This window comes from Tachysurus vachellii, chromosome 3 (genome assembly GCF_030014155.1).
Source record: "Tachysurus vachellii isolate PV-2020 chromosome 3, HZAU_Pvac_v1, whole genome shotgun sequence".
NCBI lineage: Eukaryota > Metazoa > Chordata > Actinopteri > Siluriformes > Bagridae > Tachysurus > Tachysurus vachellii.
Genome location: NC_083462.1, coordinates 23,769,769 through 23,783,846, shown reverse-complemented (window position 1 = coordinate 23,783,846; position 14,078 = coordinate 23,769,769). Strand labels below are relative to the sequence as shown.

The 14,078-nt window shown below is 36.3% G+C and overlaps 1 protein-coding gene across 1 annotated transcript in view; it reads left to right on the top strand.

Moving 5' to 3' along the window:
• Window positions 1-14,078, top strand: part of mdga2a (MAM domain containing glycosylphosphatidylinositol anchor 2a) — a 190,406-nt gene that overhangs the window by 77,163 nt on the left and 99,165 nt on the right. Inside the window, exon 3 of the mRNA XM_060866341.1 lies at window positions 3,219-3,393. Within this exon, the coding sequence (XP_060722324.1) occupies window positions 3,219-3,393 (175 nt within the window). The remainder of the gene's footprint in view (window positions 1-3,218; window positions 3,394-14,078) is intronic.

Below are 14,078 nucleotides of genomic sequence, written 5' to 3'. Positions count from 1 at the left end.
TTCTTTTTCAAATTAATGATAGAAATTTGGAAAAACTGGAAATTCACAGCATCGAATATAATTAACATACATGTAATTCACAGCATGTAATCTTGTGAAATTTTAGGTTTTCTGGGGGAAAAAAAATCCAAGCTACTTCCGGAAGAAGATTTTCATAATGTGGGTTATGCTGCATCGTTCTCCACTGCACAGTTTAATCTCACAGTTGTGAGTGCCATTCAGAGAGAATTCAGGACTGCACCCTGTTTCGCACAAAGCACTGTTTAGTACAGGCTTCATCACATTAACCGATGCAATCTCACAGCACTCTGCTGGCTAAACTTCAGAGATGGCTCTGTGCATATATGATGATATTATGCACCTACATGAACTAGCCTGATAACTGTAACTAGCTAGATAATATAGAAAAGAAGAAAATTATCACGTCTGGTCACTTCAGATTTTTTTTACATTTACATTTACAGCATTTAGCAGGCACTCTTATCCAGAGTGACTTACTTTTTTTTTATTTTTATTTCAGTTTATACATCTGAGCAATTGAGGGTTAAGGGCCTTGCTCAGGGGCCCAGCAGTGGCAGCTAGGTGGATCTGGGATTCGAACAAGTGACCTTCCGATCAGTAGTCGAACACCTTAACCACTGAGCTACCACATGATTTACACATGATTTACATGAAATATGTATTTTATTGTTTGTTCTCTGGGTATTTTAGTACCTAAAATGATGTTGTTGCTTTTCTCCAGTCTGTGTTAGCATGCTAGTCATCACAGTATGACTCACTCTAGTTTGATATACTGTTATTAAGTCTCAAATACAGAAATACAGAAAAACAAGCCAACACCTCATGATCCTTACTAGCCAGCTTTTATGAGTTCCCTAGCTAAACAATAGCTAGTAAAGTGGATGACTATCGTTCAATAGCTTCATACCAACTTATAGAACAAATACATGCTTTTCCCATTCAGCTAGAAAGGAAATAATAAATAATATTGCAACACTGGTGAATGTTTTTTCCTCCTATAGTATGGTATCAGTAATGCTCAGACCTTTTTGTTTTGTTCTTACTCTTTTAATTTTGCTTTCCTCTGATTACATATAAAAGCTGCTATGATGTGAAAAGTAATGAAATGCATAATAAAATATGTTCGTAAACGTGGTGGGTGAAGAGAGTTTCATGACTGAAAGTATATGAAATATGCATAGCTCAGTATGTCTGAATAATTTAAGTTTAAGGTTATGGTTAGGGGTTGATGCACTTTGCAAATCACTGACCTAAGCAAGGAACTAAAAAGAAAAAAGCAATCTATAAGAAAGGAGAAGTGCAGTAACAGAGAAATGAGGACTATATGACTATTTATACACAAACAATTTCTGACAGTTCAACAATAAAATGGATTTAAAACCATTTTAGTGGGGTAAAATGTGGTTTAAAAAAACCTCCATAGGGCATTGTTTAGCTACACAACACACAATTGACAACAATCGGAATAAATATTTGTTTAAAGCCAAAAAGTGGGATAATAATTACATCCATTAACAATGATCCAAAAGCAACCTCATGACATTGTTGAAATGAAAACAGATGGCCCAGGAATTGGCTAGACATATGTACTGTATACCTTCTGGGTAGTCACAAGGTACTAACTATTAATTAGAGGCTGGAAGATAGACACCTGACTGCTGTGCTTAGCCAATTAGCCAGTAATATTTGGCCTGACCTCTTTTTTGGTGTGCTTATATGGGGCAGGGAGAAGGTGCGTAAGGTGAGAATATTAGAAGAAATCAAACAATCATCATCAGAATTCAAGGCAGATGACAATGATATATACAATATAAATGTAAACAAAGAACATGGACTTGATTCAAAATAACAACACATGCAGTGCTTCTAATAAACTTGGAACCGTGACATGAACTGAGTGGAGGGATTCACCTGAGAACTGTTTAAGTTGCAGATGGATTATCTTACCAAAATAAAGCAGAATGATTTCCTCCTGATGGTCAGAAGTCACTAGGGTCCATTTGGGGTCACTACTAGATAAAATCACATGTGGATTTTATACTTTACAGCAAGACATTAAGTTTAACACAAGTGTTGACTCTTTGCAAGCTATGACCAACAAAGATGATGGGATAATACTGATCTCTATACAATACAAAAGTGTAAGCAATTCACCAGGATGCAGAACAATTTTTGGCAGTTCATTCATCCACATTCATATATCTTCATTCACTGCAACTTTCATGTCAAGCTGTAAGTAAGAAGCACAGAATTTGTGACATAGGTGACAGCTGAATGTTTAACAAACCAAGAAAACTACCGGGGCACTAGAAAAAAATAAATGATGGAAAGTCAGTTAAAGACTTAGTATGTCATCTCATCTGACATACGAAGCTTATATAACCGTACTGTATATAAACTGAGTAGATCAGACAATCGGTTTCTTTAGCTGGTGTATGAAAGACATATTCTTGAACTGCTGCTAACATTCCTGTCATAATGAATACAGGTCAAGTTCAGAATGCTTGTTGAGACATTCAAATGCTGAAAACAAAGCTTTTGAAAACCGACGCCACAGCAGTAGCATCCGCACAGTTACTCTTGTAGTGAGTTGCTGTGAGAATGTTTACATTAAGGTGAAATTTGGATTCCTTACATAATGAATGCTTTCTGTCAAAGCAGTTACTATCTCGGAAGATGTTTGTTACTGTATTTGTTGTTTCTGTAACTTACATGACATGTAAGTCATAACATGAATAACATGAATATGAACAAATAAATCCAATTTTAGCCACATACTTAAAATGCCACCATACAGACCTGTTTTTTTTTATTTTTATGAATTTTAAAATAAATCACAGGTGACAATTTCTTTGAGAAAAAAATCATATTCATTTTTTTATGGTTCCCATTGCTATACAAATCTTCTTTATAGCATTGGTATTAATAAAATATGAATATTAAAATTTAACATTTAGCTGCATTTATTGAATTGTATTAAAATTGTTGAGCAGAGGACATTTTACCCCAAGGTTCATGTTACCTCCTGTTACATTAAAATAAAATTGTGAAGCTTTGCTGAAACCTACTCAATGCACACATATCCCACTTTGTAGTAAAATGCTTCTTGGTACTTGGTTATTTTTGAAAGAAACCACTGCAAAACTTGATTTCAGTTTGTCTGATGATTTGTTTTTATATTTCTGTTTTTCTGGTAGATTCGATGGACTAAGACAGCAGGCAGTGTTTCAGACCGTTTTCAGGATTCAAGTGTCTTTAATGAGACACTTCACATCGCTAAGATCCAGCGGCACCAAGGTGGTCGCTATTACTGCAAGGCTGAAAACGGCCTCGGCTCGCCAGCAATTAAGTCGATCAGAGTGGATGTCTACTGTGAGTATTCGTTCAATGACTACAGTATGTATGTGTGTGTGTGTGTGTGTGTGTGTATATATATATATATATATATATATATATATATATATATATATATATATATATATATATATATATATATTAGTGTATGTGTATATTCAGGATTTCAGCCATATAAGACAGCACTTAACATGGACAGCAGCAATATTCATTAGCCATGCATTTATTCTGGCATTGATTACTGATTGACTTCTTTAGGTTACACATTGCACTTCCTCAAAGGCTTTGCCCTTACTTCTCGACATCTGCAATTCATATCGATTTGTTTATTTGCTACATCGGTGCCATCAGTGAAACAGTTGATTGTATTTGTCAGGGAAAAAAGTTTGAACAACAAATAAATTCAAAAGCTAAGTGTATTATAGTATGTTATACTTGTGAGAATCATTAACAGACTGTTTAAAACAGTTTATCAATGCATTTTTCTGTCGTATTCTTTATTTAAAGGTATACTAAACTAGTGCAGAGCCTGCAGTGCAGTAAGTTTCCCAAAAGTACTATAGCACAAAAAAATCAGCATAAGATGGTGTCATAAAAATAAGTTAAAAAATCTTGAGTAGTCTCTGTAGCTGTTAAGGGTCTTTCTTTATATGTGCTTAATTCTCACATGGATGAGATTTTAGCTGATAACAAAGCAGTAAAAGTCATTACAGCACTTCACATTTTAAATATATGGTTTTAGTAAGATATATAGTATATGATATGTACACCTTATATATTAAAGTGTCCTTAGAGGGAAGCATCATTATAGAGTTTGATCACAGAGATTGATCACTTTTATCTTACGGTGAAACATTTCTCTCCCCATGGGAATGGTCTTTTGTAGGATGACTGCAATCCCATCCTCAGGGCATGGGCTTAGAAAAATAAAGTAAATCATACTGTATGCTATGGAAGGCAGGGATTTATCTATTTATAGCTGTGTTATATTTGATATGTTTATAGCTGGCATGATGGGATGATACATTATATGCATATTATAAGCAGGTAAAAAAAATCTGAAACGATGCATTTGTTACATTCAGTTGCTTCTGTGAAATCTTCACTCAAACCCGTTCATGCTGTGTGATGCTTTCTGTCATCAACTACTGAGAGAAGAAAAAAATATCCTCAGGATAATCACTTAGAATTGAAGCTTTGGTGGATGTTTGGACTGCACTTAATAACTCTCTGAAAGCCAATCATCAAGAACCAGTGGAGTAGCATTTCTGTGGATGAATATCAGGACCCTAAATACATCACCTCCAGTTAAGTGGTTGAGAACTGAGTGCATTCAAAATATCATGTTTCTTGCTTCTGATGCAATTCAGCAGCCTCTTTTCATTTCCATGGCACTCAGTTTTCCAATACACTTTGTTTTTGGTCTGTAGTTGTTCCTTTGAAGAAGTGAATCATCACTGAAAACACTATACATGGATGAAGAACATCAATTTTATAGCTGTAATGTTTATTACAAACTTTTCTTGTGAGTTGCTCACTCTTAAGTTTTAAGGTTTATTTGTGTAATAAAGAAACTACTGATTTAATCTGATGTACAAGTTGATGCTAAAATCTCCACTAAGAGAAGTGAATGCATTAACACATGTCTCACGGATACTGTATACACCTGATGTAGTGCACTTTTACAGGTTGCACTGTTAATCTGTAATGAAAATAATAATATTATTTTAATGTACAATGCATTATAATAGGAATCATAAAAAAAGACACTAAAATGTAAAAGAACTTGACTATAAAAATGACAGGAATACCAGTCAAATTTTACACTTCACAAATAATTTTTAAGGTAATGATACGATTTAGACAGGTTTACATGATCCTATTAATTGCTGTATTTAGCATCTTTTCCTTAGCGTATAACGAATTTGTCTAACTTAACAGAAGACTGGTTACCATAAAACCCTGTGTATAGGCACACTGAAGTTTCTAACTTAGCAAGTCAGTTGTGAAAAACAATTTTGAAAATGTGCTGTGCAGTAGGTCAGAATAAACTTGTTGGAATGGGGGTGTAAAAATAACAGTTCAGTCCCCTTTTTTGCTAGTTTAGTCTAACAACTGTTATCTTTTTCCATTGATATCCAGGCAACAATAGGCAACAGAAGTCATAGAGCAAAAATTGCACCTTCCATTTTCACCCTCTTGCCTGTTTTGCAAAAGTATCAGTTTTGAGAAAGCCGAGTTTCAATATTTCAATCACATGGTGATCCAGCACCTAGTATTGCTTATTTTTAGATTTCTGGGAAGAAGCAATAGAAAAGTTTGAAGAAATAGATAAAGTTGTTGTTTTAAACTTACACTTCAGCCTTGCCTTTGACCTTGGCATTCGTACACCATGTATTTTTCACTAGTTATGGGTTTATGTTGAACATCTTGCAGAAATGCAGCTTTCCCCCCAGAGATGCATTGAAGCAGTCACCCAGTGGTGAAGGTAATTGATGGGCCTTTACTAGTTCCCACTATTTTTAGTGCTTTAGTGCTGCAAAGCCTTGATTGCTAATTAGCATTGTAATTGCTACTTTGGACACTGGAGCACATAACATTTACGGCTTGGAAACATTAATGTTGCTGAACCTTCCCTTTGTTGCTATGGCACTCTTACTGTCTTTGTGAACGTGCCTAAAATGTGAGTGCAATCTACCAGTGTTGGATGGACAGTTCCATTAGGTGAAAGCTCTTCTAGATAGACAGATAGTGAGACACCAGATTAGGTGCAGATGCGCAAGAGGAGGCAGTCATCAGAGCAGAAATACAAAAATTAATAAATAACCAGTATGGAAAATCTTCTCACTTCTTCTCCTGCTCACATCATGTGATTGGCTAACTTTTTCTGTTCCAAAGGATTTATGTGCTCAAATTCTATGGAATAAGAGGACAAAGAAGTCATCCTAAATAGAATTCATACCCGAAATGAAACCAGCCCTAGGGCCTTTCTCATAGATCTGAGAGAACAAGATAAGCATGAGCATTATGACTGAAGCTCCTTGAAGCCAGTCAGGCAAAGCCGCCGGGGAGTAATCGGCACACTGCTGATCCAGCTCTACCCGATCTGCTATAGCAGCTTGGTGGTGGGATATGGATTGCGCAATAGAATGAATTTTTGAGGTAATTTCCCTGGACACTTTGCCCAAGTGGCCTCTGAGCCCAGAGCTGCCCTGGTGAGTGCAAAATCTCTGAATCCTCAGTAATTAATGAGAATTGCTCTTCTCAGTGGCGCAGGAGTGCTGATATCGCCTACACTTTCACTGATACACTTTCAGACCATCTTGAACACTTTTCTTTTTTTTTCTTTTACTTTTTATACTCAACGCCTTAAGTGTCTTTAAGTCTTTTATAAGATTCAAGATAAACAGCTTCTGTCTGTTTGTAGATAAGCAGTGCGCAATTGCACTGTAGGACATTTTCACAGAATGGTTATTTATGTAAACAACATTAATCTAGGTAATTTCTCCTCTCCTCCTTCAGTGGACCAGCGAATTCATTGAAGTGGTTTCACTAGTGTAAGCAACATCTTTGAAATTTAATGGTTTTCCTGGTATATGTTCCATCATTAAACCTGCACAGCGGAGAGAAAATAACAGAAGCCCTGTGTTCAGCCCACTTCAACTATACACTATAGGATTTCTGCAGGATGTACATCTTCTAACAGCAGCAACTCAATCTGTTCGATTTAAAAAAAAAAAAAGTTGGGGACCAATGTTTTAACATCTTATCCGTGTTGTTGTGCACAAACTTTAGAAATTAAAGTAGTGGAAAAAAGAAATGGCACATTTATATAGATTAATCTTTTGCGGTCATGAACATCCACAGTCTTTCCCTAGCGTCATTTTAATTGACTATCTACATGGTTGCACTTTCGGCTCTTCGTTTTTTTGCAGAACCGGATGTGTAATATGATGAAATTCTGGTCTCACCGTAGCATAGACCAGTGTGTTGACCAGTATGACATAACTAGAGCACACACAGAAAATAATCAAATCAGTTTAAATAGCAATTTATTTTTTATTATTGTTTTTGTAATAGATACAGAATTAAATACATTAAGACAAATGGACAATTTTATTAAAGACAAATGGACAATTTTATGCATAATTGAAGCCTTAAAAGACATTTAATAAACATTTAGTCCATCCATCCATTCTCTGTACCGCTTATCCAACACAGGGCCAAGAACAGCCCAGAGTCTCTCCCAGGGGACAAAGGGCACAAGCTGTAAGACACCATGGATGGGGTGTCAACCCATTATAGGGCACAATTGCACACACATCCATTCACACACTACAGACAATTAAAATGAGATGCAAATCAGCCAACAACCGCCATTGAGCCTTTAGCCTAGGGAAGGAAACCGGAGTGCCCAGAGGATATCCAGTGTCCTCTCAAACTCTGTGCACGCAAACAAAGGCAGCAATCGACTACTCAGCCACCCATTTCTATTAGTTCACATTTAAATCCTTTCTGAAAGAATCCTTTATGGTTTTAATATAAATTGTAGTCTTTGATTAAATAATACATACTGTAGCCATTGCAGTCAGCAGAAACAGCTTGACCTCAAAGCGCTGTTGTGGATCATTCATATCTCTTTGTTAAATAGCACTTTTAAAAAATATTAGTTTTTCTTGGAATTAAAGCGTTTAAGTCGGTATACAAGTCCTTTTGAGTTAGTTGTTGCTATAGAAACGATGTTTCAGTGAGCACATTCATACCTGCCTGTGAAATGTCTTTCAGCTTGGTTGAGTATTAGAGGCATACTGTTATAGAAAATTAATCAGCACCTAAACACATAAAAAAATAACCCATACAACACATCAAGAGCTCTGCACAGGAAAAATATTCACTAATGTGCAGTAGACTCAGCTACCCTGCATACAGTAGCTCGATAGAAATGGATGGATGGATGACAAAAGAACACAGAACATAAAATACCCAGTATTAACACACCTCATTTCACATACCTCACATATTTCCCTATACACAGTGCAGACACAGAACATCATAACAATAATTGCCATGTTCACATTAAGCCAGATTTTGGTTTACATTTTCAGAAACAGTGCTGTGAAACATGGACATATTTGGAAACTGAATCTTCAAAAAGGTTTGAATTAAATAGTAATACAGAACTGGAAAAGTAGGGAAATACACAATAAAACACATTAAGAACTGAGGAAAAAATAGCATATAAGCAGTGCTTGTCATGCTGGGAACCATGAATGCATGCCATGAGATTATTATACAATTGCCTTGTAAAAAATAAAAAATAATAATGCGCCTAAAATTAAGCAGAAAATGAAATAAAAATGTTGAATGGTGCATTGCATCTGGATCATTATTTTTGTAGAGACATTCTGTGCTATTATCTATTATCTACTGTATATTCTAAAGTAGGGTGGCACAATAGAAAACACACGTGGGACCTGATACCAGTCAGAAATAAAAGCAAGCCTTTATTGTTCACATATACATTATAGCACAGTAAAATACTTTTCTTCACATATCTCAGCTTGTTAGGAAGCTGAGCACAGGGTCAGCTATGATATAGTTCCCCTGGAGCAGATGAGGTTAAAGGACTGGTGGTGCTGTGACTTAAAACCACATCCTTCTGATCAGTAACCCTGAGACACCACCATTCCATCAAAACGTGGGCTTGTCCACGATCCTTAATACTGCTACTTCATACACCACGATATAACGAGCTGGTGGAGATCAGGCAATGGAGTAGAAAGGGTAAAATTGCTCAGAATGTTCTTAAAATTGTTAATATTTTCTTCTCTGTCACAGCCTTGAGCGATTTAGCACTCTGGAGATGCTATAGGCTTTCCTGACTGGTTTATTGAGGTGCTTACCCAGGGCTGCTGACCACCACTCCCAACACACAAAGTGAGGAGCCTTTACAAACTGAGGCCAGAACCTTACAGTCTGTGATCCAGAAGATGCTTGGGGCATCAACAATTGTTGCATGGAATTTGTTTACCAATCACAGAGACCTGAAATCCTAGAATATGATCCAGACATTGGTTCTGGCAATGTTCAGGTATGAGAAAGCTCTGTGGAGCATGTAGATCAGAGCAACCTCCATACCTTCAGAATGTGTGCCTACTAAACAGAAATGCTCGAGGACCAACCTCTTAAAGGTCTTCTTCATGTCATTGCATCAGGTCTGTAGCCTTTAGGTGTGCTGAGATGTGCTGCAACAATACAAAAGGCCTATCAGAGCCGAGGCACCTTCTGCATACCAGCTTCTTCCTGTACTATCTTTGTTTCCTTGTAACCTGTTTAATCTCTACCTGTTTGATCTCTTCCTTATCTGCTGACCTGGAGACCCTCTTTTTCTTTAGATCCTTTGTGATCCATGGATTGTTATAGAGCTGGGAGTAGTGTTATCCAAACAAACATATATACAGTAATGCAGTCTTTCAGTATTCCTCACTATGTGCTTCACAAAGCCTAGATCTCAGTATACTGAGTATACAGTATACTCCAGGCTACTCTCCTCAGGCTCGTTGGTCCAATTCTTCATAATGAAGCTAGTTATTTTTACATGCTATTCAAAATCACAGACTTTATTTCATCATTAAGGTAATATAGGACATTGATCAGTCAAGTCAGGACTGAGAGACACAGGACCGACAACTTTTTATTGTGTACTTGTAAATATTCATCTTTTGAAGTCATAAAAAGAAGCAAATTTTCTGGAGTCTTTCCTTAGTGTTATTTTAATTGACCATCTGTAACAGACACAGGGCTGACATGTACCTTTGGAAATGACACTAGAGAGAGTGAAAGTGATGCATTGTTTTCCATTGTAAACATACAATCTTTGATAATGTGTCACTAATGGTGTTTTTTACAGAAATGACAGAAAATAGGTAGCAATAATATTAAATTGGAGGTCAAAGATCATTCCAAATGAGATAATACAGACCCCCTGTATAGTTTATAATGTAAACATATGAGATTCTTATGACCAATAACGATTATTATTTTATTTTATTTTATTATTATTGTAAGTGAAGTAATTTGTATTATTAATCATGGAAAGACTGCTTTCTGGTCTGTGCTTCTTAAACCTTTATCAATTTGTAAACCATGAATAAAGGCTTATTTCCTGATTATTAAAAGAAATGCAAATAAAATCAGTGAATAGTAGCAGTTCTTTTAGATGATCAGTTTTTCATAGTCATTCAGTGGACCTGGAATTGAATTTTAAATTGTTCTTGACTGTTTCAATTCTGTAGGAAAGCACACAGTAACTTTACTTGTTATTGAGAGACAGCAGTTTCATCTCAGGAACTTTGGTAGTGTATAAAACTTGATAGATTAGAAAATGACAATTGACAATAACAATGACTTTTTTTTTTCTTTCACATTGACAAAGGGTGAATTTTATATATATATATATATATATATATATATATATATATATATATATATATATATAATAAATAAAATAATTACCTGTAGACAGTTTTAATTAAATGCTTTAATGCTTACTGTCGTTAGTCTTTGGCAGTATCACTGTTTGCAATGTCAAGGAAGCCACTGCACGTCACATGCTCACTGCACATTATTATCATATTACATGACCACGAGCACCTTAATCATGTTGTTGTCTAATTATCCCAGGTATTTAAGTCTCATATTGAATAACACTCTTGGTTGATCTTTAGTCGTTGTCACCTGTATGAGTACCGTATACATGTGGTTGTTTAGCCTCATTATTTCTTGCTCTTTGTTTCCTAGTAATGTTTCATCTATTTCATCACTAAAAATACATTTTTACTCGAACTGGAATCCATCTCCTACTACCATTTCCTAACAATCTAACATAAATGCTTGGATTATTCAGTTATTCAAAAGGTAAAATTTCCTTAAATGAATGAGGAAAGCTTTGTCAGAGTTGTCACATTTCCTGGCCTGATTATTCTTGATTTTTATTCATTTAGGTTCTCCTATTGATCATAACTATTTACAAGATTGGAGTTTTGTGCTTTTGTGTCAGTCTCATCCTTAGGAGATTCTAGCAGCAATTATTTAGAGTGAGCTCATGTGGAATGAGTCAGAACTGACTTTATGCATAAACACACTCCAAGTCAGCAAGGACCTAAGCAGCAATTCTAGGATGGCAAGCAAAACACACGTGTCAGAGGCAGAACCCAGCAGGCCTGGAGCACTGTATGTTCCTGAGTCTCTAATTGTTTTTGTAATGTGTTCCAGTGTTTGATCAGCTCATCTCAAAACTTCTTGCACATAGTAGCTTATACACATGGAGCTGTGGGCCAGGATCTGAATCTATCTATGGGGTTAATTTAGGTTAAACCCAAAGAGCCATGAACAAAATGGTAAGTAATGTTATCAAAATAAAATAAGTTTATTTAGCGTTCTGTGTGTAGGTTTTAGAATCAGATGTACCAGTGGGTAGACAACAGTGGCTTAGTGTTTAGGAAATTTGCCTCACACATACAAGTTAGGGGTTTGATTCCTGTTTCCTAACTGTGGGCATGGAGGGTGCATGTTCTCCCTGTGCTTTGGGAGTTTTCTCCAAGGCTGACTGGCATACTAACATGCCCTGCAATGGGTTGGCACCCTGTCCAGGGTGTTCCCTGCCTTGTGTCCCAAGTCCTCTAGGATGGAATCCAGGCTTCCTGTGACATTGTTTGTAGTGGTAGAGAAAATGGATTATAATTTGATGCAATCTGGTGTATGTAATAAACCCAGCATAGTGGAATAATGCTATATCTGCTTAAAGAAATTTGTTTTTTTCTTTGTAATTTTATTTTTCCCCACTCCATTAATATTTTAAAAAGAAGAGTGTCCACAAATAGGAAGTTCAAGAAGTTCATTTTCAGATACTCCACTGTCAGGTATAGGTGAAGTGAGACATTTATTTTGTCTGGCTTTAATGGACGGTGGGCACTGTGGCTCCAGCTTGTTTTCCTCCGAGATAAATTGTATGGGAGATGAGGCCAGGCAGACGCCACTGTCTCAGGAAAAAGAAGAGATTCATTACTCCCCTGACTTGCCTTGCCTATTGGGCCTCATTATTTCCTCATCTCCATCACTATGAGGAAGAGTGGAGATGGCTTGCATTGGCGCTGTCTATCCATCAACCCCCCTTTGCACCCGCCAACCTTTGCAGACGGTCCAATCAAAAAATGAGCGGCACCTGTTACTGAAGAAGATAGGAGCTAAGCCACTAGAGAATAAGAGTCACAAGGAGTCACAGGGCACAAGGAGTGAACAGTGAGGGAATGGTGTGTTTACACTTTGACACTGGTTTCTTAACAACCTAACTGACAGACTGGATTTAGAATATCTAATACTCTGTTGTGGTTTTTTAAGCTCCTTTAGCTCCACCAAACAAGAGTGAAAGTTTCTCTAGGTAGTGATGTCTCTGTGAATATAATGTTTACATTGTCTCAAAGCAGCTTTACAGAAGTATGGAAACAGAATATTTTTTTCAAGTTTAAAATTAAGTTACTATTTATCTCTAACATATATCCCTAATGAGCTAGGCGGAGGAGACGACAAACGGCAAAGAAAAAACTGAGATGATATGAGTAAGAAACCTTGAGAGGAACTAGGATCAGAAGAGAACCTCATCCTCATTTGGGTGTTAATATACAGTACTGTACAGTATCACCCATCTATCTATTGTCTATTTGACCATCAATATAGTCGCTTCCTTCACTCAAAATACAGTGGAAAGGATAAATTAGATTAGATTAGATTCAACTTTACTGTCTTTGAGATTAGAGAACGGAAGTGTGTTAGTAAGTTCGCTGGAGTTAGTTGCATCATCTAAGTCGAGCAAACTGTGAACCATTTCTCATTGCTTACACAAAAAATGCATTCAATGGCCAAATTGTGCAAAACCCATGAACTCTTTTGTCATTCACACTCCACCACTTGCAAAACATTTTTCAAACTGCTAACACACTGCTTTCAAAGCTGTTGAAAACACAGACAAAGAGAATGATAAGGTTTTATAAAGGATAGTCGAGCAAATTGCTGCTTTTCTGATTTGTTCTTGATGCAGTACGTGTACTTTAGTACATTCAGTAAAGTAAAAAGCTGTTATTCTGATATGATAATGAAATACCGATTTATGTGAAAAATCATTCAAACTTCAAAGAAAGCAAAAGTTCATTTTTTCTGTAATGCTTCCTGTTAGTGTGTTTTTAGGTCAGTGTGTTATAACAGTTTACGCTTTCTGAGTTATAAATGTTGCCAGTGATATGGTCAAATCAGCTTATTTTGAGACATGGATGAAGTGTTTTTTGGGTTGAGTTAGCTTTGGAGACGAGATGAACCGTTTGTCCAAGATTCATGTCAGTAATGCTGACTGTTTGAAGGTATGCTTGTTAGCAATTGAAAAGAAAAAAAAACTGTAAAGTTGTTTCAAAACACACATGTACCTGTCAGTCATTCTAGATTCATATGTGCAGTTTTTACAGGTTTTTGAGTGAAAATATTTCTACACAAAGTGCATAAAATTGAGTAGGCTTAATATCAGTGCATCATGCATCTAATCTTTTTTTCTCTGATATCGGATCACTTACCGAGAAGCTTATAGCTGCCTTCTGCTTATGTTAATTTATTTATAGCCAGTGGCAAGTACAAGACTCATGATTCTAGATGGTTGG